The sequence below is a fragment of the Ciconia boyciana genome, chromosome 8, assembly GCF_034638445.1.
Source record: "Ciconia boyciana chromosome 8, ASM3463844v1, whole genome shotgun sequence".
Lineage (NCBI taxonomy): Eukaryota > Metazoa > Chordata > Aves > Ciconiiformes > Ciconiidae > Ciconia > Ciconia boyciana.
The window spans coordinates 36,453,853-36,480,434 of NC_132941.1; the positions used below are offsets into that span (position 1 = coordinate 36,453,853).

The 26,582-nt window shown below is 42.2% G+C and overlaps 1 protein-coding gene across 1 annotated transcript; it reads left to right on the forward strand.

Annotated features, from left to right (window-relative positions):
• Positions 1-8,447: 8,447 nt before the first annotated feature.
• LRIT1 (leucine rich repeat, Ig-like and transmembrane domains 1) lies at positions 8,448-18,951 on the forward strand. The gene is made up of 4 exons (XM_072871028.1): positions 8,448-8,569; positions 11,082-11,548; positions 15,171-15,476; positions 17,966-18,951. Exons 1-4 carry the CDS (start codon positions 8,448-8,450, stop codon positions 18,949-18,951), a joined length of 1,881 nt encoding a protein of 626 aa, XP_072727129.1.
• Positions 18,952-26,582: the final 7,631 nt, after the last annotated feature.

A 26,582-nucleotide genomic window follows, 5' to 3' on the forward strand; every position in this document is an offset into this window, starting at 1 on the left:
TTGGAGCATCAGCCTTCCCCATGTTTCTACTGGTCTGAGTGGGACTGTAGGACTATGCTTTTGCCCTAGCAAAGATCCTCTGAGGTAAATTGAGTTTCTCTGAAGACGGGTCTGCATGGATTTAATGTTACTGTGTCTGCAGGCAGATGGGACAGGGAAGTCAGTGCTTAGAGGAAGCTCCTGATCATCATAGGCTTCCTCCATCTTCCCAGGTTTCTTTCTCACTCTTATCTTGGTAAGGATAGGTCATCAAAATTAGGCCAGTTATATATCTTTAAGGGTTGAACAAATGAAGGATGGGCCATAAAGCAAATCAGAAGGACCAAAGCGTGGCACTTTTCCTTTTAGCCCTTCTGTGGGTCAGTAGGACAGTTGTGGGGGTGAGGGGCTACCTGAGGCATGCCCTGATTTTCTGCTGTTACCTCCCCAAACTCCTCCTCTCTTATTTCACAAATAATCATATTTGAAAAAAATGTATATAATGAAGCATTTAGCCCAAGAATAATCAGAATATAAAAATAAGAATAATTACACAGGCAATGTAATTCTCCTATTATGACCCCACCACATGCACATATATACATACATTGCATCACTGAATATAATAGATTGAGAGGAGCTTGTTGCTCTGAGGAAAAAAAACATTAAGAAAATAGAATACCCCAGGGCAAAAGCTTCCCTTTTCCCTTTCTTCCTACCTTTTCTCCTTTCTTCTGTTTTCTTCTTTTTCTTTTCTATTTTTCTTGGTCCCTGTGTGTAAGACTTGACTTGCAGCTTCCAAGAGGTTTACTAGAACTGCCACAAGGGCATATACTCGGCCTGCAAAATCTTGAGGCTGTAGGCAGGTAAATCAGAATAGGAAAGCTGGCGATTATCAGGCTGGAAAGAGGGCAGAGGGTTGCTGTGTAAAACATTATGCTCCATCTGCACTCAGGAGCCAGATAAACAGTGCTGGAAATTTAATTCTTCTTGCATGCCTGAGGAAGCAAAATAAAACAGGCACTGTTTCCTAAGCAGAGGTGACTCTGCAGGGCTTAGACTAATACTATTAAGGTCCAAATCAGAAAAGATTGTTGCAGTCAGCAATATTGCAGTCAGCGATATTACTGCGTGACCCCCTCTGTCATGCAGCTAAGGATGCTAAGCCCAAAGTAAACTGTAGGAAACTTACTGGATTTTAAGGAATGAAGGTACAGTAGAGAGGAGGGGCCAGGAATATAAACCTAAAAAAGTTTCACCCATTTAAAATACATATGTCAGATATGATTATGGTATGTCCAGTCATCAAAATGGACTACAGTAGACTGGTATGTGGCTGTGGCATCTCAGAGAAGAGTAGTATTTTTTCCTGTGAGAATGATGTTGATTGACATTACATTTATGCTGTTCTGGGTGTCTGTTTTGGTAACTCTATGGTTGTGCACATGTGTATACAGAGACATAAATATTTCTCCAGCCTTACTCACTGTGTATTTGGTTTCCTTCTTTAGAAGACTTGTAGAAATTCTCCTTTAGCTACTATTCTGATCAGAAATCAGTCAAGAGCTTATGGCTAGCGGAACATATGTATTACCTTTTGGTAATGTGTATACCAAAGTGTCACCTTTTTCTGTTCAGGATAACTTGAGATTTAAATCTAGATGTTTTTATATATACATATAAACAAGTCAATGATACACTTGATTCATTAATATGTTTCTTTCCCTAATCGTTGTGTCACATCTTCTTTGGCTGTGCTCCATTAGAGATACAGGTGTTGGTCTTTGATAAAAACTTTTAGAGTGCCTACGCCTTACTAGAGCTCCTGGGCATTGTTTCAGTATAAATGTGAAATAGTAAGCACTTTGTAAACCATACGTTCCAGCAGTGAGAATTTGCTGCAATGCTTCTCTTTTCCTCTTTTTCTTCCCCCCTCCTACTACCAGCTGTAATGTCAAGAGAGTTGGCATAGCAGAAAGCTGATAGATGACTGTAGCATGTATGAGTGATCTTTGTTTTAAGCTTTAAAGCTCTTTTTGTGTGTGTAACAAAACTAGTCAGAAACATCAGTATCCTCAAAAAGATTCACTCTGTGCAACTCAGTTGTGTTTTTCACATTTATGTTATTTTTTTGACATTACCTTGGTGGGTGGTTTTATGGTAGTTAAAGCATTTACTGACACAGAATTATATGTATTTTTTGTGCATTTATTGTTTGTGGGTGGAAGCATCTTCCAGCTTCCATCTAGTGGGCAACACAAGTTCATTCTTTCATTAGTAGCCATTAGTAGTTCATTCTTTCATCAAGACTAGTAGCCTCAAAGGCAGGTTTGCAGAGGGCTTTTAAGAAAGAGATAGTTAGTTCATCTGCTGTTTTCCCTCTGCAGAGGAGTTTACAGAGAGTTTGTCCTAGAGAATTTTGCTCTGGAGTCCTGTACGTCTGACCCCAGTGGCATTTGCCTGTCCCTGGGGGCCTTTGGAGAAGAAGAGTAGAAGAGCCATGGACATGGTGGCTGGCCCACTCCTCCCTTAAGGTGAGGCAAGAGTTAGTGTCACCTCCTCCACCCGGGGGCCAAACTTGCCTTACTGGTTACTGAGGGGATCATTCTCCCGTTGGACCTGGAGGTCCTGGGTACAATAGTGTCATGGACACCCAGCACTTTAAATTCGCATCAGTCATGATGAGACCTGCCTAGGTGCACAAGCCCAAAGGGAGGAGGGAGGGAGAGATGAGGTGGATTGGTGTACACCTCCATCTACTGCTAGACTTTGCCATTGCTGATTGCAACGTGGCCTTGTGAAGTGGCTTCTGCTGTGTGGACAGAAATGGGTCAAATGCTGCATTCATAAGGGAGGTGTATGCATTTATCTCCCCCTTGGGTTAGAGGTCTGTACTCACTTCTGCTGTTCTGTACTGGCTATAACAACCAAGGTAAATGTATGCACAAAAGAAATAGCACTGATAGACTTTTAATGCTCCATGCCAAAAACTGTTTGGGTGTCTTTTATTTCTTCAGCACGCCTAGAGGTCTATTAATGACTTCAGTCCTGTAGGACTGGAGGAGCTGCCTTCATCAGCATTAAGTGCAAGATCCAATTTAGAATGACGTAATGCATTAACGTGCTCTCTACTTGCATCAGTGGGAAGGATTTTCCACTTTACAAGATGTGCCCTGACAGAAGCTTCTTGGAGATGCATTTACCTAATGAAATTGATTTAGTGTCTGGCCTGTGTTGCCTGCTAATAAAACCTTTCAGAAAACATCATGATAATAAGGTATTTTATGGCTTTAATTTATGATAAAATATGCTGTTTTATTTGCTTTGTGCCATATTTCTCTAACTATATCGGGAAAAGAAGTAAAAATAAATTCTGTCCAATGGCCATATCAAAAATGAGTGACTTAGTGGAGCATGCCGAGTTTGTCACTCAAGTTTTGCTTCTGAGCTCATGAGTAGAATCTGCTGATAAAACATTTCTGGGTTCAAAAAGCCTATATAGGAAAAAAAAGGAAATTATAATGTCAAGTAATTAACTTTATCTTATTAAGAACGAACAAAAAAAATTTCTCTAAATTATATCCCACTTAGGAAAGATAGGAAAGATTGCCATGTGCTGCACTTTGCTGACTTTAGACTTTGACTCCATTTGCTTTGCATTTACTTACAGCAAAAATATAACAGGGGATCTGGCTATTCTCAGAGAATGCAAAACAAATTCTTACGCTTCTGCTGAATGACACTTGCTGGCTGCTTCTTTGTATGGTTTTTTCTCCAGCTGATATTTTCACCTTGATGAAGAGAAGAAACTCTTTGCTTCCTAAGTAAGCAGCAAGGAGCACTATTTTTATGATTTAGAGTGCAGAATTGTGCCCATGGAAGTGAAGGGCCTAACTCTTGCTAGTTCATTATGGAATGGAATTGGCTGTCATGAAAAAAATATTTTTGCTCTGCACTGGTACCTTTGGCACTTGCAAAAGGTGATATTGATTTTTAAAGTCTCATCTAAATATCACCTGCACCTACAAGGAAATTAGCTAGTGAGTGTTCATTTTAAATGAAGTATCATAATGTGTGAATAACTGTTCAGTAGTTGGGAGGAGATAATACACTTAAGCCTTAAAAATACCATAAAGATCTAGAAAGCTGTTGCACTGCAAACAAATGCTTCAGGACAAACCAGAACTGTGTGCAAAAGTGAACACATGGTCTGTTGAACACAGTAGCCAGATTTGCTTCCAGTTTTATCTCTGCCATCTCACTGAATTAGGGAGGGAGCATGGATGTAACCAGAAGCAGCGTCTTCTTGCAGCACACTCACCAATGCTGCCTCACGTGTGCTTGCAGTCCCTGAAGTGCAAGTACTGGCATCTACTCTTATGTTTTTAGGCATCTCATTTCACTGCCTTTGTTCTACTAATTCTCTCTCTTTTCTTCTGCCTGGTCCTTTCCGTTACATCTATGAAGCCTTTGCGCCAGGGGAACATATCTGCCCCCTGTGCACCAAGGCCTTCCTCCTCCTCCTTTTCCTCCTCCTCCAGCTCCTTATGTCCAAGGCCTACTTGAGCTGGTTTCCTCACCTCCTGGTGAACCTCTTGTTGAGTTTCCTCATGGTGAGGCCAGTCCCACTCTCTTGGCCATTCAGATCAAGCCTAACATGGGTGTATCTGTGGCTTGATGCTTAACCCATCATTTGCATCATTTGGTGGTGATGTACCAATGAAGGATTATAAGAGAATATAGCAAATGGAGAGGAAAACCTTAAACATGTAAGTGCAGATAAAACAGAACTAGGCTATTAGTTGACCGGTTCTGTTCCCTCCTTTTTCCACATGTCTCTGACACGCTTGCGGATACAGTCCAAGGTGAGAAACAAGTTAATGTTACCACTTTTATTTATCTTGTTTTATTAATCTCTCAGCCTACCACCAGGTCTTTCTCTTTCTTGTTCAGAAGTGAGTCTGTCATGTTAACTAAACAGCAGTGTTCTTGACAAAGTGCATAGCATGAGCAGCTGCTAAGGCATGCTTTATTGATTGCTGTTGTTTTTTATAAATTAAGTTTACTTCTAGTGCTCCCGGCAGTTAGTTGTAACTTAGATGTTTTGTTTATGAGGCCAAATTGAGGTTCATGAAAGCAAATCTTACCATACAGTTACTGGCTACTTTCTACAAGTTTGTTATCCCAGAGCTCCAATGGAGGGAAACCACTTTGTCAGATGCATTGGAAAAAATAGAGGCAAGAGGCTAATTATGTTGGATTGCTTTTTCAAGTAGAAGTTAACTTCAGTGGGGAGAGAGATGTTTCAGTCAATGTTGTGAGTATTGAGCTGAGGTAGAGTCTGGGCAGCAAGGCAAGTTGACCAATGAGTGTACTAAAAAACCTGATGAGCTTGGTCTTAGCTTGGAGATCATTAAGGGAACTGAGAAATCATTAAATCTAGAAATGGGACCTAATGGAAGTCGATGAGAGAACAACTATGGATATTTAATGAGCAACACTGCATCATGTTCTCATCTCTTCAGAAATAAATAATGAGATACTTGAATTTCTCTTTGAACAACAATAAATGTAGAATGTGAAAGTAGCATGGGGAAAAATAATCCTTTGGGCCATCCTCTCAGTAAGTGATTTCTACAAGCCTTAATTAATTATCGGAGTTACTTGTGAAACAAGCTTATGTGAAACTATGGCACCATAAAATGTCTGTTTAATAGTTACCCCCAAGCCCCAAACCACATCTAGATTACCTTGAAACTCCGAGAGTTCATTACCCAGAATTATTGAAAAATTGTTAGTGTAATTTCATTCTGCTGAAGAACACAGGATGAATTCTGCATGACAACAGCTATATGGCAGGAATACTGGTAAGCAATCTTTGTTAGGAACGATGCCTTATACTGTTGCTGTAACATACTCACTAACCTTCAGGTAGTTTGTACGTAGGAATAGGTATGTTATCGCTGCACTTCTGACTGGTAACTTCTGATTAAATATTTGAAAATAAAAGCAAAATCAACAGGTCCGCAACAGGGAGGAGTGTTGGAAAGGAAACATGGAAGGTGAACTCGAGCTGGAGCTACTTCAGCCAGTTTATTGCATAGGGATCCTCCTCGCACAGGCAGATCCTCAGCCCAGGCAGGAGAGCAGGGGGCAGTAGGGAAGCAGTGGAGACGTGAGGGTAGTTACACCATGTAGCCTTCTGCATCCAGCTTACCCTGGGGAACTGGGCTCCCTTAATTCCCTCTGTTGCCAACAGGAAGAGACCAGCTTCAGCAACAGGCAACTCAAGTTGCCCATGTTATGCTTATTTTGGAACATCCTGTCCATCTTGACAGCTACCTTGAACTAGTCTTTTGTTAGGGATTTGAGATGGTTGCACAAGCATGGAAGAGATTTGAGTTTTGAGGAGTAACATCCACAGCAGCTCTTTGAAACATGTCTGTCTCTCATAGCACTCTCAGGTGGAAACTTTGCATGTTGAATGATCTGTGGTGGTTTTGCTTGTTTGTTTGTTTTTAAAAAGCTTTTCTCCTAACCTCCAAAATGTCTTTTGGCCTAGATTGCTCATATTACTTCCTTGGCTTTATGGCAATTCATATGATTTGATTCTTCTGTGCACCTCTGCAGAAGGGCAGCTGTAGATACAACCAGGCTTTTAAAAAGGTACAGAACTGTTGTTCTCTTGTAGGGAAATCTGAATTTAGATGATTATCTACAAGAGCTGGATGGAAGAGCTGTGGCATCTTCAAACACTGACAGAAGAGACTGTGATGAGCACTTTTTCTGATCAATATTACTATAATTAAGATTCAAGAAAAGCTAATTTTTAGAGAAATCTTTGTGGTTTTAATTCCTTTCCCCTTCTTCTCTGGCCTTAGGTAAAGAAAAGGGAAGCTGGGAAGTGACCAATGCTGAAAGGCCAACAGGTTGCTGGGTGGTTTCTGCCTCAATCAGCCACATTTGATCCCATTTCTCCCATTTCTTTGTGTGAAGCAGATGGCAGAGTTCCTATTGAGTTAACAGGGTCCAGGATTTTAGTAGAATTGCTCATGTTTTATGCTGGAGTGAGGCATCTGGGACTCTCCCCTGTAACACTGCTGGGCACTGAGGCTTTCCTGAGCTCTAGAACTGGAAGAGAAATATTGTCCTGAAGCATCTCTGAAGGAGTAGTATCTGGTTAGTGCTTTATTGCCAGCTGTTCAGGTCCATTCAGTTACTCCTCATTTCTGTTAACTTTTAACTTATGTTTTCTGTTTTGTGTCTGACACGGGTCAATTTTTCTTCCAAAGCCATAATTCAGTATGGCTGGGAAGTGGGGGAGTAGCAATCTGATCAGGTTGAAAGTAATCATCTATTAGTTTCTCCAAAGCTTTTTACTTTTAAGGGAGTGTTGCACATTTGTGGTGTGAGTGATTTATATACTTTCACACTCAAGTGAAAATAATAGTCTTTATAAACATGAGATGTCCTTGCTAGTATGAATAGAATTCTGCTCCCGTCTCAAGTAGAAATTTCTTAAGCTTTATGTTTGTGCATATTTGGGCTCTACTTTTCTCATATGTATTGTGTTCTTCATCTTCAGATGAAGACTGCTGAAAACATGGGTGGTCTCCATCAGCATTGCAATTATGGCTGCCTTTGCTAATAGATGGGAAACAACTCTCTTCAAGGGGAGTAGACAAAAATAATTTGACACTTGGTCCTGGGCTGTCCTTAAGACAGAGCTGAGCTTTTCTTAGCATTCCTGAAGCAGTCCCATGGCCCTGCATCAGGTGGCACTCCCAAAAATGGTCCTTCATCTGACTTTTGCTGTATCACCAAGTCAGAGCACAGTCCTCAGTCTTGCAGGTGTGTGCTAGTCCTGATATAAACTGAAATATGTCCATATTTACTGGGTTATTCATTGTTTATTAATATCAGGCATGTTACCAACAGTTCAATAATTGCTTGATCAAACTAGGAGTTTTTAAAAGAAAATAAAGCCTTTTAATAGTATCATTATATATTTTTAGTATTCTTATATAGGAGGCTTACATTCCATTAGCACAAGAAACTGTTTTTAAGTATTCCCAGTTCCCTGTGAGGGGGTAAATTCTTGCTAATTCCTGGTCAGATAACAGTTGTCTTGCCTGTGATGCAGGTCCCCAAAAAGTATGTTTGCGTTTTTCTTGCTCAAGGGCCACAGATTGCCCAAGAGGGGTGTTTTGATGGGGCTCCCTGAGAGAAGAAATGCTGTCAGTACGGTTCCAGGAAGCAATAAGCACCTTCATGAAAATAACTCAAGTCCCCATCCTTAATCCCTGCCTATCCTTTTTTATCTGATGGACTCAGCGAGGGCTGGAAGATCACAGTGCGGCTGAAAACGAAAGGGAGTTAACAAGATGTGACCAGTCAATGGATAAAACTATAGGCAAAACCCTCCGCGTTGTCTAGTGCCCGGGTGTCCTTCCCATGCACAGGTAGCCATGTGGATCGTGGTGAGTTTGCTCTGCTGCTTAACGCTCGGAGGGCTGCCACGGGCGGGCGGCTCGTGCCCATCGCAGTGCAGCTGCGCCTTCCACAGCCTCAGCGAAGGGACGAAAGCCAGGTATGCTGATCCTCTCCCCAGGGGGGTTGCCGCTCTTCCTCTGGGTGTTGGGGATTTTATTTCTTCTCCTCTGTAAGGATGCTCGGAGGAGAAAATATTGCATCCAGACTTCGTGTCCATTATTTTTGCAGTCACTTTGCACTCTAGCTTTATTTGCAGAGGATTAGCTTCTGAAAACACAGTAAGCTGATTTCAGGGAAAGCGTTTGGGCATCTCCTCTGTCAGAACAGAAGTGACATAATTACCGCTGGTGCAATGGCAAAAAGGGAATAAAATTTAAACAACATCTTCTTTTTACCTTTATGCTGAGAATGCTAGTTTTAAAAGGCTTTATTCTGCTCTGCTGGTTTGTTTCTAAAGTGTAACTAGATTTGGTTTATGTTGTAGTACCAAAAACTGTAATTCCATTTACTTAAAAAATCCTTCAGTTGGAGATTTTAGGCAAAGCGATAGACTCTAGATGAGAATGAACCAAAAAAAAAGATAATTCTCAGACTGGAAACCTTCAGTTAAAATAGAAGACAAGAGCAGAAGGGCATCCATTTTTGAATGCAACGCCATTGTACAGACATTTCTCTGGAGAACTGTAATGAAAAAGTCTTTCTGAGGGGTAATCACAAAGTAATGATCTGACTTAATGAAATACAGGCTGCATTTTTATAAGGTGTGGTTCACAGTAGAGGAGGTTTTGTGACAAAGTATTTGCAAAATCCTTTGGAAGACATTTTTGCTGGACAAGACCACAGTGCTGAAATTAAAGGCTGTCCCCTGTATTTTGGATCCCCATGAAATAGATCTACTTTCTTGTCTCTTTTATGGTGCTATAGATTTAATACCAGAAACTTTCCCAGTAAGAAGCGTGGTAGAAACACAAGTAGTCTGCAATCGTTAAAAGGGAGTGCAATAGCGGGAGAGATGATTATTGCTCCATAAATGTCACAGTTCCCAGGGGAATTTCCTCTCAGTGACTGGAAAAAGCTGTAGCGTGTTTTGGTAAGATACATAATAAAGCAAATATCCATTAGTGCCTTGACGAGCATAATGTCACCTTTTTTTCTGCATTATGATTCATATTTCTCACTAGTAGAAGGAGATTATCCCATAGATTAAATGTTTAGTGCTCACTGACATAGTTTAGGGACACTATGACAAGCACACTGTTTTACTGCCATAGTGTCTCTCATAGTGTTATCAAACATTTTGTTTCATGCCTACACAAAAAAAAATGTTTTATTGAAAGAGGATTTCTGGATTTTTATTATTTGATAGATTTTTCTCTTCTTCAAAATCTCAACTTTCAGCTGAGGGTGGGCAGGATTTAATGCCACAATAAACGTGCTGGATGAGAGTCATGTACGATGCTTTGATTATAAATTAACAATTTAACTGTAGGCTCAAATAACATTTAACTCTGGGAAACTTGCATGAGCAGTTCAGCAATGTTATTTGTTTTTGTTGATAGTAGAGGAATAATTGCTTTCAGCCAAAACCAGTCTGGTTTTGGCAGCTTTGTAATATTCTGTTTATCAGCCAGGCAGCGTGATAAGAAAATGTTACTTGACTGATCACATTACATTTCTTGCGGTATCTTGTTTAGCATGTGGAGTGGGGCATGCCTATCTAACCTGTTACCTCTTGCAAGCTGGCTTTGTATTTTGTTAAGAACTTGCCTTTCTCTCCTTGCTGATAGGCAAATTAAAGTGCCGTCTGAGACCTGTTTTGTCTCCCTTCATTCCTCGTGGCTATCTACAGTCCCACATCTTGGCAAAGTCAAAGTCACAATTTTTTGTACGAAGGCTGGGAAAATGCAGCATAGGGTTTTCATGATTTGACTTCTAGAGATTAGAAATGGGAAGGAATGATTATGACACATAAATCTGCCTTGCTTTTAGTATAGCATTTTCCAAAGAGTTAATTTTCTGCACTTTCAATCTCATAACTGTACATGCCTGCAGTGCAGTGACTGCTACCACCTGTACACACCTTCCAGACTATTTCATAGTAAAGCAGAGCTTGCTGTAGTGTATTTCCAGTGAGTTGTTAGCTGACTTTCTTATTCTCATTTCACAAACCAAAGATCCTGTGCCGTATTTAATCTCTATTACTTCCTGCTATCCCACGCGTCAGTAAGGCTTCTTTTCTTATGTCTTTTATTGTTCAGTTTTTAACATGCACTAGAATCCTCTGTTGTGCATGAATGTTGTCACTGCTGTCTATCATAAGTACTCTAAAAAAATTGAAAGAAAAAAAAGCAGGAACACTCTATGGGCGAGATCAGACTCACACCACTCCAGGCGAGGCACAACACTGCAGTCTCTGCAGTCAAAAGGTACATATTAATTACTGCAAGTTGATGTAGTTATGGTGATGTAGAGATCAGCAGCAAGTATGAAATGACAAGAAGAAAGCTTGTGAAAAAAGGAAGGCAGATCAAAATCTTGCATTAAAATAAAGTTTCAAAGCCTTTTCAAAATGCAAGAAAGTCACATCTGTGTTTGTGTTTCCCCACCAGGACAGTGCTGTGTAATGACCCGGAGATGACCCTCACCCCCGTCAACATCCCTGTAGATACCTCCAAGCTTCGGATAGAAAAGACAGCCATCCGCAGGGTGCCAGGAGAGGCTTTCCACGCGCTCCACAACCTGGAGTACCTCTGGATGCCCTATAACTCCTTGGCCAGCCTCAGTGGGATCACCTTCAAGGGTCTCCGTCGCTTGCAGGAGCTGAGGCTGGATGGGAATGACTTAATATCCTTCCCCTGGGAAACCCTGGCTGACATGCCACAGCTAAGGCTTCTGGATTTACACAACAACGAACTTACCTCAATCCCTCCAGATGCTGCTCGTTATGTCAAGAATATCACATACCTGGACCTGTCTAGCAACAAGCTGATGACTCTTCCTCAGGCTCTTATTGCCACCTGGGCCAGCCTCCAGGCTGTTCCTTATTTCCCCAATGATAACTCCAAGATCATCCTAGGTAAGAGAAGTGCTGTCATTTTGCAGAGGGCACAAATATCAAGAGGTCTGCAGCTTATTGCAGCATTTTCACACACTGTGGTTGCCACAGCAAGTACACTGCTAATTTAATACCCCATATAAACTGTGCAGATTCATTTACATATTAACAAACTCAAATCAGGCTCCCCACACCGAGCTTATTACACCATAAACTTCATCACTTGCTTGAATCTTTGTAACACAAAACTGGTGACTCTTGCTCAAGCCCTTTTTATTTATTGACACTGCCATTTTTGACAGAAATACAAATATGATTAGAGCTCCACATCATTCATGTGCTCTTTTCTAATAACAGTTACTATGGAATCGATCCATCCTAAGCAGCATTAAATACAAAGATAGCTATTTATAATGTCTAAATTAAAGAGGAATAAAACCATCACTAAGCATAAAATCTGGGTCAGGACTGCCAGTGTGTCTCTTTCCAGAGCCTTGTTTATCTGTTCACACAGAATTAAACCCTAGTCTCCCCAAAGCCACCAAGATAGTGCTGCCTTCAAGGGCAGCTATAAAGTTACAAGAATCCACTTTTTTTGGTGACAATTCTGGGCTCCTCAGAAGTATGGCTTTGGGGAAATTGTCCATTTTTGTGTCAGAGGGCATATTACAGATGACTGTCTTGAATCCTCTCAGTTGCAGTATCCCCAGATGAGGTTTCGAGCACATTTACTAGTTCAGAGGATTACTACTCAGCTTTTTAGTCATTGTGCACTGGTTCAAATCCACGGCAGGTTGATGACGGTTCAGAGTTGTTGCCATCTGCTGTCTTCACTTGCTATGAGCTGACCCAGCTCCACTGAGTGTGTTGGATCTGCGAGGTGTGTGCATCTGCGTGTACTGCCTCTACAGCCACGGATGTGAGTTCAGGCACTTGCCGATGACCTCATCAGAGACACTGCAAGTTTTCTCTCACTCTGGGAAGTACCCGCAGCTCTTTGTTCTCTGGATGAATTTGGGGAGGTAAAGTTTTAAAAACCAGGTTGCAGTGGAAAGAGACACAAGACTTTAAAAAGATTCAAATTGCCTGCCACCTACAAAGCTTTTAGTATCCTTAGCAGATGTTGTTTAAGGTTTCATTAGCATCAGGAGAGGAGCAGGTGTTTCATCCTCTTGTTTTGCCAGATGCGGTATCAAGTTCTTTAAGCCTAAGTTGGCTGTTTGGCATTGCCCATTTCATTTGTGGCGTCACAAGACACTGCCTAGATCATACTCTTTTCTTTATTTACTTTTTAGAGTCAAGTTACCTGTAAAAATGTTATTCCACTCAATATAGTTTAGGAGAGTATTTTGTCGAGAAGAACAGATCATGCCTTGATGCTCATGGCCAACCTGAGTGTTTACGTAGCCAGCTGTGCACAGGTTGCTTGTGCCAGGATCCTAAAAAATTCATGTAGGCAAATAAGTATAATGCTAAGATTAATATGGTAATGTATAGACACTCCAGCTCTTAGGTCCTATCCTGCTGACACCCATAGGGACCAGGTGTATGAAATGCACATCCCTCGCAGGAGCAGAATGGGAGAACACAGCTGCACGTTTCCGTTTCACTCTGCCCATGAGTGTTTGTCATGGAGAGACATAAAACAATCCATGAATAACAAAAAGTCATCCCAGTCCCTTCCTTTGAATACAGTGCATCATTGTCACTCCTCTTGAGAGCCCTTGCTTGTAGACTACTTCAAGAAGAAGTACTTCTAGTAGTAGCTTGCTGGCTGATAGTCTGTGCCAAGGCTGCAAGATTTTGCACATGAGGATTGCCCATGTGAGCCCACAGGACTGTGCCGTGCAGGGCAGCAAAGGGCCCACTGGGGCTTTGGGGGTGCTGCGGCATCAACTGGGGCTGGGGCACCTGCCAGGGAATGTGGAATAAATTGTTATCTAGTGCATGAAGTCAGAAGTAAGCTGCTAGCAAAAATGCCATAAAACAACAAAGCCAAGCTGAACTTTCATTCTTTATTTAGTCCCCTTAACTTCAATATATTAATTTATAAGTAGTGCCCTCCTGCCAAGGCCCACCACTTTCAGACCCCCTTCCAAGCCCAGGGAAGATGGTATGCAATGGTGTCAGCAAGAGATTTTTCAGCAGAATCTTTAAAACAGTTTATTTGAGGCCTCAGGAGCTTTTGATAGACCCTGTGTTTCTGTTGGCTCTAGCAAATTCAAGCGGCCCGTTGATGCCAATGGAGCCTTGTGGTGCACCTTCTGTGCTTGTATCAGAACTTGGTTCTTGCCGGAAAGCCACTGCTTGCATGACTACTGCTGCCGTGCGCCAGGGGCCAGCAAGAGTGGGCACCGTAGGGCAGGCAGCTGTTGTTTCCTCCTGCTGGGAATCGAGGGAGTATTAGTACTCTTTACTTTCAGGCAGTTGCCAGCCCCAAGCCATGTCCTTGGGCTGCCTGCGGAAAAGAGGAGGTGAAGCCCCCTTGGAGGGAGCAGAGCTCACTCCCATGGCAGGCAGGAGGCCTGGGATGCAGTGCTCCTGGCTTAGGCTTCAAATGCGTGCCTGGGGTTAGGTGGTATAAATATCCCCAGTGCCAATTCTGCTAGCTAAAGTCATTAGAGACCATAAACTGTCCCTCGGACAGGTGAACATGAATATTTGTAAGTAGGATGACACAGATTTAATCAGAATGCAGCAACCTCTGTTCCTGCATTGCTCTAGTTCCGATTTTGCTTTTTCAGTACCATCTTCACAGGTCTATTTTTAGTAGAGTAATGTCTCATTTTTTCAGAATTTGAGTTCAATAAGCGCATACTGAGATAGCAGAAAAAAGAAAAAGAGAAACATTCTGGAACTCTGAAACAGGAGTGTATTCTTCAATATACCCCTTTCTATGTGTATATTCTTAATATAGTTATTGTCTATGTTCTTTAATATACCATAACATGTATATTCTTCAATTTACTCCTTAAAATAGTTCTGTCATCTTATCAAGTGTAAATTATCATTTCAGGAAAAACAACTGATTAGTAAAATAATGAAAAAAAACTTAGAATAACAAGGCTGGAAGAGAACTCTCACAGGCAAGTAGGATCACCTACACCTATTGCAGGCATGACAGTTGGCCTGATAATCTGGCTAATATTTTAATAATGTCCAGTGAGAAGAATTTCCTAGGCTGTCTAAGGAGGAGACTCCATAGTCTCTTCATACCAAAAAAATCCACACCCCAAAACAAACCAGCCCTCCCTCATGGCTACTTGTTTTTTCCATCCTGGAACCAAATGTGTTTATAATAACTTCTTGGTTTGCTTCTTTACGTGCATAAATAATGATGTTTTCATAATATCAATAAACTTGCTTTGAACTTAAAGAATATGATTTCAACTCCAGATTTTGAGGTACCTTAGCAAGCCATATTTTTTCCCTTCTACTAACTGGCAACTATGGGACCAATCAACCTCAGCCAACAGCAGCGGGTGCTGTCGGGATGTCCCCCCGGCCCTGCATAGGCACAGGCAGTCCTTACCAGGGCAGATTAGGAGCCTATCACAGTTTGTCCTGCTGAAAAACAGAGACAAAAGTGGGAGAAACAAAAGGTGCTGTTGGAGTGACTTAGTGTTCTGGTTTATTTTGACAGGCTTGCAAGACAATCCTTGGGTATGTGACTGCAGTCTGTATGAAATGGTCCATTTCCTAAATTTCCAGTCTCCTAACATAGCATTCATTGAGCCCAGGCTGAAATGCTTCACCCCCCGGAGCCTTGCAGGAGTCTTCTTCAGCCAAGTCGAGCTAAGGAAGTGTCAAAGCCCTGTTGTACATACCTCCGTAGCCAAAGTAAAGACCATCCTGGGCAGCACTGTGCTACTGCGATGTGGGACAACGGGGGTACCCATTCCTGAGCTCAGCTGGAGAAGGGCTGATGGTGCTCAACTAAACGGTACAGGTGGGTTTGGTTTAAGCTTTTCTCATACACATGGGCTGAGTGAGAGAGACCTGTACCTTTATTTTCTATGGACTGTAAAGCAAATGGAAGCTTCTATGACAATAGATCCTTCCTACCGATAAAAGACTCAAAACAAGAAAGTGGTGCAAAATTAAATTTCACTATAATTCACAATAGTATCGTGTGTAATTCACTATAGCATTGTGATTTTCTATAGATCATAAAATTACTTGCATGTTAACGTAAATATCATCACATAAATGTATACTATCATGTGTAAAAAGTTGATTTTGCTTTGTTTCATAACAATTGTGGTGGTGAGATGCGTTGAGGGTTTTTCTGCAAACCTGTTGGAGCTGAAGTAATGAAACATGTCCAGCTGTAGCGAGAGGCTTTTTTAGGTTAGTTATTTAGTTATTCAGTCACTGAAAAGGCTTCCCACTGAATTATTTTATGGGTCTTTGAGAGTAATGATGAGCTACTATTAATCAGTTAGTTAGTAAATATCTCTGGCAGAGAGATGTCTGACGTGAATTCAACTGGGATTCAAATCTGCTGTGGCAAAGAAAGAAAAGATGGTAAACATGCAACGTAACTGATATATTGAAAAAGAGCCACTAAAATGCTGAAGGATACAATAATTCAGTGGCAATGCTTCCAAGAAATGGTTCATTTCTGATGGATTGACAAGGTCTTTTGGGAAAATGCTCTGTGGTAGAAACGCTGACCAGGTCCTTCTTCTGTGCTCACCCCTCTTGTGGGGGAAGCCTTCAAACAACCACCATTTTTGTGACCAATCATGTTTTCATTTCCATTCACAAGAATGATTGGACCCCAAATTGCAGTGTTGGTCCTTTAATGTGTGGGGAATTTTGGGAAGAAACTTTTGCTGCACCCAAGGCAGTTGTCCTTAGCTTTTTTGCCCTAGAGGTTTTAGATCAGGGCCTGAACCTTCATCCCTCCAACCTCCCCTGAATGCTACCATCTCCCAGGCCTGGCCCTGACTTTCACAGAGGGTCTAAACTCAGAAGATAGATTGCTAAGTATGGGGTCTGATCTTCATAGGGTTACTGGGCTCCTCAGTGCACAGAAACAGGGGAGAGAGCATTTTTCTTTCACAGCAGTAGAACCACTTGTAATAAATATCCTTTTTTTGGGATCTGCACAAGTCATTGCTCTATTGTGCATGATGTGCAGGATGTAGCAGAGCTGCTCCTCATAATGATCATGTCTACCCATCGTGCTGCGAACATCCCTCCTACACTTGAAAGAGAACCACAACAAAAATATAAAATAGAGAATGCTTTCCTGAAAGCATATGTTGCGTTTACTTTGAGCTACAACTGAGAATGATGTATTTTGTGCCCCATTAAATCAGACTTTAGCACCTTTCAATAAAAAGTTGGCTGAAAATATACATTATTTCTCAGCAATGGCAGCTTCTGTGCCAAAGCTGTAATATGACTTTGAAATGTTGGTGTTCTGAATAGAAAAGGGTGAGAAACAGCTCACAGTCTGTATGTATGGGGAAGTGCCATAGGAGGACGGGTAGCTTTATGTTTTTTAATATACCCATTCAGTAAATAATGGAACTGAAAAAGTAAGTTCTGCTGCCATTGTATTTCACTGCCATTGGAACGTGCCCTGGTTGCCAAGGCTGGGTCCTGACCCCACAAGGGCTTGGGAGAAGTTTGCATCCTGCCTTACAGACATCTCCCTGGTCTACCTCTCAATGAGAAAGGGCAGAGGTAGTACATGCTCATCCTAAGGAGGCTGGTTAAATAATGAAGAAGGTGCTTTACCCTTCTGCATGATCCCTGCTCTTTTTTTCTGCACAAATAGCAAAAGGCAAAAAAAGCAAGTTTTAGCCTCCTGGTAAACCAAGTGAAAAAATCAACACTCAGCTGTGTACGTATCTTTCAGTGGTAAGTGATCAGACTTCCCTGTGTTTGGCTCAATATAAAAACCTGCACTAATTTAGCAGTAAAAGGGATATTATTTTTCAGCTATTTTTCTCCATATACTCTAGACTAGTCCATATATGGTTTTTAGAAGACGATCTCCACTGTTTGTATTTTCTGTGACTCAGAGAACTGCATCTAATGTTCAACTAGGTCATGTTACCACCTACTCCTTCCACTCTTTTTAAGTATTGTATTGTACTTTTAAGTATTAAGCTTTTAAGCTTTTTTTTTTTTAATGGAAGAACCTTTCCTGTTTTGTTTTCAAACTGTACATCAATTGGGAGGAAACAGCATCAAATGCTTCACATATATTTGGTCTGAAGCAGTGTAAATCCCAACATAACCTAATTTTAGTGTTAATGTCCTTTTCTTGGATTTACTTTGATTTTGTAATGTTCTTGGTGGCAAAAAGAAATGATGATTCTACTGTATTGAGCAGGCTTTTGGCTGATTGAATCCTAATATTTTAGAAAACATATTATTAATTCTATTGATTATTGCCTCTTTATTTTTCCTTCCTTGCAGTTCACCAAGAGATTTCCAGTGATGGGATGAGCTGGTCTATTCTGGGCCTGCCTGTAGTCTCTTATCTCGACTCTGGAGAGTACATCTGTAAAGCAAAGAATTTTCTGGGGGCAACAGAGGCGTTCATATCTCTCATCATCACAGACTCAGAAAGCACAGATGACCCGAACTCCAACGCCAAAGGCGCATGGAGCGGGAAGGCGAGCGGGATGGAAGCAGCTGCCTACAATGACAAGCTAGTGGCAAGGTACGTTATCACCACTTCCACCGTGCCTACCCTGGGGGCTAGAGTGGGCACTGGAGAGGACCTCCTCCTCCCAGATGTGGCACAAGATAGCAACCCCAGAAACCTGCTGGTGAGCCCACCTACCGGTCAGCAGGAGCCAGAGCGAATCGTGAGGTCCGTCAGGGTGATAGGAGACACTGACCAGAGTATCACCCTGGCCTGGAAGGCACCTCTGGCAAAGAACACGACAGTCTTCAGTGTCCTCTATGCCGTCTTTGGAGAGAGAGACATGCGGCGGATCAACGTGGAGCCAGGGAAGACCAAGGTCACCATTTATGGGCTGCTGCCAAAGACCAAATACATTGTGTGTGTCTGCGTGAAAGGGCTGATCCCCAGGAAGGAGCAATGCATCATATTTTCCACAGATGAAGTTGCCAGCGCAGGAGGGACCCAGAAGCTCATCAATGTGGTTGTCATCAGCGTGGCCTGTGTCATTGCTGTTCCTCTGACGCTGGTGGTCTGCTGCGGAGCACTGAAAAGGCGCTGCAAAAAATGCTTTGTGCGGAAACCCAAGGAAATTCAGGAGTCCTATGTCACCTTTGAAAGCCTGTCTCCTGGGGCCAAGGCGAAAGGCGTGGAAGGAGAATACTTGACTAGACATACCCCTGATGAGTCGAACAGGCTGCTGTCTGCCCGATCCAGCGTGGACTCGGAAGCAATACCAAAGATAGAGGGGCAACCTAACGAGTACTTTTGCTGATAGTAACTAGTCTGATTGTCAGCTCGCTAGATGGAAAGCACGTGGCTGTATATACGACTCTCTGCTCCAGCACTGCAGGCCACCCTGTCAATGCTTCTGTCTCTGACGTTCTGGAGGAGGATGCAAGAGGCAAGATGGTGCCCAAGCTTTACAGAAACATGTTGCTCATCCCACTTGGGGTTTGCTGTTTTGTACCCAGTCAAAAGCTTCTGTGATAATGGCCTCATTCTCCTGGATCACTTTTATTTTCGTAAAATGAAGCATGCACACTGAGTGTGAGGACATTAAGCAACATTTCTGAGCGTGCTCTGCTTGGTGTTGTTTAGTACCTGCTCTGCAATATGCTAAGTATTTTATTCTCAGTTCTTTTGATGTTCTTTTGGTTGACAAACAGGGGAGTGTTTAGTAATTTTAATATAAATATCTATGAAGGTGAAGATTGAGAGTCTCACCTTTTACATCCCCATGTTTGCATGAAACATGCAGCTTGATGCTTAATAGATCACTAAATGCAGATGTACAGCATATGTCCAACAGTTATGTCCAACATAACAGCTCTATGCTCTGAATTCAGAGAAATGTGCAAAGGAGATGATAGAAATAAAGAGACAAAACCCAATCCACTCCTAAAAATACATAGTAGAGCGCGTTTTGTGATTGCATTTTGGCCCTAAACACTATTCTTAAGATTTTCTTGAACATCAAGTATCGCACAGGTCTTTCAGTATCAGGCTTAGCTGGCATTTTCTAGCTGTATTGTAATTAGTAGAGTATGTTTTATATCAGCTGTGCTAGTTAAAATAATACAATATCCTACTCTGCAATTTGTGTGTGGCATTGTAATGCTTTGTAATCATACTGAAAAACCTACACTAGACAGTTCTGCAAAAATCTCCCAGACCAGCCCTGTCGTTGCTGCCGGCGCTCCTGACAAAACTGGTGGTGAAGACCAGAGGGCTCAGCCAGGCACTTGTGGTTTGGCTATGAAAGTACCTTGCTCTGTGCAGAGCAGGGGTATGTGATGCGGTGGTACACCACTGGCCAGGCATACATCAGCCATACTTCCACCATGGCATCAGTGGTGGCAGAGGCTCAGTGTGGACTTCAAACATTTTACAAGTTCAAGAACCCTGAAAAAAACCTGTCTATTATTCATCTAAATGTACTTTCATAGCCAGGGTGAGCTAGTCAGTTATTTAAGTCCTGCAGCTCCACTGGAATTTGGATCTGAGTGCTTATCACAAAGCACTTCCCAGCTGTATAATTTCCTACTCCAGCCCCTCATGTAGTAATACTGTATATAATGTTTTTCTCTTTGTAATAAATATTCTTCATGAACAAAATGATATATGTTCTGCCAAATGTTGAACGGGAGGGATCCAGCCAAGTTCAATGATAACTGATAAAGCTTGCTGAATTTTTTTAAAATGTGTATTTGTAAACATATTGGAAGGATCTCCACTCACATTCTGGATGTCCATGTACAGCGTGGGTTAACAAAATTCACTGGTTGGAATGGAGCCCTGTACGGATTTTGCAAGTCCTCCTTGTACAGAAGGGTTTCAGTTATGTCCGATTACTTGGCCTTGGAAAAAGCAAGTCATTTGATCTCAATGTAAATACTAGCAACGGGGGATACATAACAATAACTTCTGATAGGACTCCCTGTATTCTTTACATTAATGATAAAGGACTTCTCTTGTATTGGGAGAATTTGTCAATCCCTGTATAAAATAATGCATGATACTTCTATCACTGGACTGAATAGATTTTTAGGTTTACAAATAACATTTTGCAAAATTATGTATTTTAATACAACAAATTAATTGATGAAGTATGTAGTATGTAATAGATCTATTACTTATTTATACAGTTGCATTTCCCAGGATGATTTTTAGAGTCTCTCTCCAAGGTAGAATAAAAATATTCTTCTTGGGATAAGTTGCAAGAATTGCTGTATTATTGAGCCTGATTCCTGCCCACATCTGCAGCAGTATCACTGGGCTGTGCAGAAATCAGCCTGACATGGCCCTGGATGGATAAGCTAGCCCTGAAGGATCAAGGCTGTCCTAAAGCTCTCCTGCAGTGAATGGAGTGGACCTACTGCCCAAGGACTTTCCTGTAAGTCAGGCTTGCAGGAGCTGACTGGGAACGAGAGTTATTTACCTTTTGGCTGGCTGGAGCCACGAGCTGGGTAATTTGCCGCGTCCAGGCCTGGCGAGGAGCATCTCTCACCCGCTCCGTCGGTGCATGCCCAACACAGCCTGTGAGTCGGGAACAGAAAAGGCACCAGCTGGGCCAGCACTGTCGCTCTTTGCTTGTGGGGGGGATGGAGAGGTCATCCTGTGACATTCACTGTGGATGTGTTAAGTTTTACAGACTCTATTGGATATTTTTTGCACTTCGAATAAATAGCGATCCCAAGTAGAACAAACATGATTTTTCTTTTCTGTTTCCTATGGCTATTCTCACTGTCTCATAGGTGAGGCATCACAGTTTAGCATCTCAACTGCTGCTGCTCCAAAACAAGCCTCTCTCTGTACTGCACTGATGATTCACACAAGGCAGGCAATAGATAGAAACTCGTATAAGCTCTGTATCTGTCTGGTGTCGGTCAGAAGAGAAACCCTATACTTGCTAAACTGTGGGTGAAATTTCAGACCATTAAGTAAACTGATTTTCTGCTGAATGTGACTTTCAAGGCTCTGGGTCAGATTTTCTGTGGAATGAAGAATGTAAGGAAACAGATAAATACCTCGCTGGATTTTTTGTTGTTGTTTTAACCGAAGGGGTGTTAGGCACCTAGTTTCAGAAGGGTTAGCTCAGGCAAGCGTCCCTCTCTGGTCATAAGATGTGAACGGAGCTGGCTCAGAGTTCAGCCAAGGACAATACTCATCACTGGAAACAATTTCTTACTCAGTTAAAGTCAGTCCTTGGACAAACACGTGCTGTAAGAACCAAAATGAACACCTGAATATCTTTTGGAATGACTGCATTAGTAGCATTTTAAATATATATTTTTTGACACTTTGTTATGTTCGGTTTTCTTTTTCCCTGGAAAATGTTCCTCTATTAATAATTTCTTTGTGTCAGGTTTTGACCAATTTGTTGCTTTTTGGGGTCTATTTGAAATATTTTGGCACTGTCAAGCAATATATTTTGGGATCTCTTGGAGTACAATGTTCCCTACTTTTACCATTAAACCATTACTGAGTGTTGGACCACTTCAGTCATACTTAAGAATAAAGTAACTGTCCACCTGCGTTAGGCAGGAGGTTGCTCTGGCTACCTGGGCTGAGTGCTTTGGAGAGCCGTATGTGCCACTCCCTGACGGGCACTTCATGTGATATATAACAAAGACAAGCTCCTCCTTCCACAGTATGTTTTTATACTTATTTTGGAAATCAGATTAGTGTAAAATTGAAAAATTAAGGATAAGGTTTCAAAAAGAAGGTAATAGTGTTTTAAAAATTAATCCAAATAGCTCTGAACTGTACTGAAAAATTGTTATTATTTCTTTTTCTTAAAAGGATCTGGAGAAAAGCAGTTATCAAAATGAGGGAACTGAGCAGAATATAAATGAAATAATGTGCCCAAAGTAATTACAAAGGAATACTGCAAGTAGCTGAAGTGCAAGAAGAAATGTAAAAAACATGTTGCAGCTTTGAAACATGTTTTTCCAGACATCTTAAAAAGTGTCCAGATTATCTGGCAGGTAGATCCAGACAAAGGCTGGCTCTGCAATATTTTTAATGCCACATGTATAAAAATTCCACAAATGCAAAATAATGTTCAGGCTGACAAACACCTTATTTCCACAATGTGATTTAAACATGTTGGAAGGCTATAACTGCGTTGTGTGGTCACTTTCACATTTATTTCTGTGTGCCCAGGAAGAATAGACTAAAAGGTCTTTAAATGATTAAAAAATGTAGGACACAAATATGTGCATGTGCATATATATAAATTTGTGGGGAAAAAAAAATAAATGAAGAACCACCCAAAAATGTCAAGAAGGACAGTAAAACATTTTTCAAGATAGTTTAAAAAATGAATGGACATTGAAGAATGACTTTGAAAGTATTCCAATGGTAAAATAAAATCTAAAGGTTAAAAAGCTCCTGAAGAAGCTGATATCAAAGTTCCCCAATGTCAGAGTGTTCTGGGAACGTCTGAAAAGTTTCTGGATGTATTTAATCAATAGTCAGTGCTACAGTACTGTGGCTTAGTGGGAGCTTCTCCAGCTTTAAAGTCCATGAATAGAAGACAGAAATTGTTGCCCAAAACAGAGCGAAGAATTCCCCCCATTTTACTTTCCTATTAATCAAAATTAAAGAGAAAGAATTTAGCAATTGCCAGCAAAGGTTCAAACTGATGAGAAGTAAGTGTGTACACCCCAGAGAGCAGGACCAGGAGCTTCTCAGAGGCGGCAGCGAGCCTTGGAGCCGTGCCCATGTTTCCCAAGGGCTGGGGGCCGCTGGCAGTGACGTGGAGCTGCTGGGCTGTAGTTGCAGCCCACGGGAGTGTGTTGGCCCTTGGCTCCTGGTTTTGGCATTGGAGACAGACTCTGCTCCTGCCCTGAGGTGCCCTGAGCAAGAGACGAAGCCTTTCCTTTCCTCCGGAGGGTGAAAGGGGGCGGGTGGTGCCCCTTTGCCAGCTCTCTGTGGGACTTGCTGCAGTGGAGCTGGAGCTGCAGTGCCCCAGGGGACCCTTCCAGGGACCTTGGGTTACTCAAAACAATTGGGGAAAGACCTGCAAGTTTGTACAGCTGCTGTTGTTGTTGAAGGCTTGTGAAGGAGAAGTCTTATTTACCTCTTCTCAAGCCACCCTCCTCTTTTTCAAAGCTGCTTTTTCAAGCCTGTACCATTTGGTGTTACATGCACTGTATCTGAAATATCCAGCTGCAGCCTTCACCTCATATGTCCTCCCCAGCAGGGATTTCTAACCCTGATAGCTCTGGCAGAGGGACTGTAATTGTAAAGCATCAGCCTGGACTTGATTTCTTACAGACCCGTGTGCCCGTCATTTCAAGACAGAGTTTGACTCCCTCGCCATTGCTGGGAGCAACGGGCGTCCTTTCGGCGTTTGCTTTGGCAATCAGCGCAGTCTCTTAAACTCCACTTCCCATAGATTAGCAGACAATGTCTCTATGGAGATTTATTTTGACAGCTTGGGTTTTAGACAGCTTGTTCTGCATTTTGGCTTCGGCCAGGATGCCACATGACATTAAAGAGCAGCTGAACTGAGTGGACATCTGCTGTCACAAAAGTGGCCATTAAATTTACAGGCAGGCATAAACTGGGCTGAATTAAAAAGGCAACAAAATCCCACTCCAGTAGGGAACATAAACATAATGGCTGTGGCTAACACTGTTTAGGGGATTATTTTTTTTTCCTTTACCTTTTTTTTCCCTTCTTTTCTTTCCCCACCTCTCTCTATCCTAGAGAGTGGGTAGACGCTCTACCTGCTTATTCATCTGTTTTTGATAAGTAATTCACCACTAGTTTCTCAGGTTAATACTGGGCTTTCTGAGTACAGTTGGGGTTTGGGAATATTTAGAGAAATGGCCTCTCAAGCAACAAATAAATATCAGCCTGAAAACAGCCAGGAGCATTGGCCCATGGTACTGACTGACACCACTCTTTAGAAGGCCATTTTCTAGCCTTGTAGAAGACAGGTGGGACTGGGAGAGCTCACGTGGGAGAAAGAAAATAACTTCATTTATTTTTTTTTTCTGTTAATCAACTCATTTATTTAAATTAATGTAGTTCTTTCTAACAGAGAAGCCTGGGTGAAATTTTACTTGCTGCATCCCAGGACACTGGGCATTATTATGTATCTGTACTGTGCCCAGAGATGTACATGGGGGGGGACCGCCAATAGTTTTTACTCTGTATATAAACCTGTTAATAAATAATGCTTTTCATGAAAGATTTTTTTTTTTTTTGAAGACATAGCTGCCACATGCTTTAAGACCCTCCCTGCAGGCCATGCAGGAGGGGTGTGAAGGTGGCGAAGGAGGTGCCTTCCCTGCAAGCAAAGGAAGTTTTTGCAAGGTTGGGCCTTAGAAGCGGTGAACCCCTCCTGCTGAGTTGCCTAATGCTGGAAACACCAAACTGTCCCCAAACCAGCGGCCCTGCTGGTGGCATGTGTGCAGCTCACAAAGTGGGTAGTTTTCTAGCGCATTTCCCTCATGAACCCCATGCACTGATGGGCATCTCCATCATCTCGTGAATACCTGGCCAGCATGACTGGACAAGCCAATGACCTGGGTGAACTTCAGCCATTTCTCCCATCATGGGAAGGTGCCCCATCACCTCTAATGCTGAACATCATCAAAACTTTGGTTTTGACAGCTTTTCTCTCCCAGTCCCTGCAGCACACACAGGGGCAAATCCCAGGTTTGGTCCTGACTCCCAGCTATATTCTAACTGTGTCATATGTTGTTTACTGCTGTTATTACCAATTAATAATATCAGGTGTTATAATAAAGTGTAAAATTATAAAAACATTATTATAAAATAATAATATTATTGGTTTATTAGGGAGTCTTTCCATGGCAGACTACAGAAGAGGACCAGAGGCACTGGTGAGTGTTGTCTCCACAGAGGCCCGTGCCATTGCAGCGTGGGCATGGGGTCCTTGAGGCCTTCTCAAGGCTCTCTTCCCTGACCGGGAAGGACACATCCTCCCATCGCAGCCGCCAGCGTCGCTCCTGCAGCAGTCTCAGTTTAGCCAGCCAGCCCTGCTGACGGGGTTCCCTTTGCTGCTTAAGCTACGCTGAAAGCGCGTAAGGAGTGTCTGCCTCGGCTCACGGGGTCTGTGCTGGTGCCACTCGCTACAACAGCAACAGCTTCACCAAGCAACGTCCCCAGCAGCCACCACAATCAGGCGGGGTATTTACAGCTGCTGCGTCTGCTGTGCTACAGACCAGCAGCCTTTCTCCTTCACTCATGGCTTACTGACATGTTAAAATGTAGGGCAGCTGTTGAAATATCAAGTACTGCACCGTGGACAAATAAGGAACATTTCAGTTTAAAGAAAAAAAATCCCATATGCTCGTGGTTAGACGCTGGGCATAGCGAGCAACGGCAGCCCAACAGGCTCACTACGCACAGCCTGCTGCCTGTACATGGAGGAGGCAGTCACAAAGTGCTGCAACAGTCCCCAGTGGTTTCCCCACCAGTTCATTTTGCTGATTCGCCTTGAGATCAAAGCGCCTGTCAATTTAAAAGCTGCAGAATCAATCCTATGTCTTCTGTAGGCTTACAGTGCCTACGCTGTCGCACACGCCCCGATAGCCATGTATAGATCTAAGCCGTCACACTATAAATATTTTTCTATCCTGGTCCCGTAGGTTAGAGGTTAAGTAGGTTCAGGCTAATCTTGATTTGAGGCACAGCTTCACACGTACTGGCAGTGAGGTTAAGCCCTTTTCCAGCAGCACGCTGCCTTCTGCGGGCTGTAATGAAGCCCATACACACTAGATGGCCCCAGGAGAACGCAGCACTGCTTGGAAATCATAACCGAAAACTATTTTGGATTTTAAAAAATTTAAAAATCTGGTTACTCCAAATGCCTTCTCATATAATTATTTAGACTGAATTTTTCAAGGTGGCTGAAGGACAATC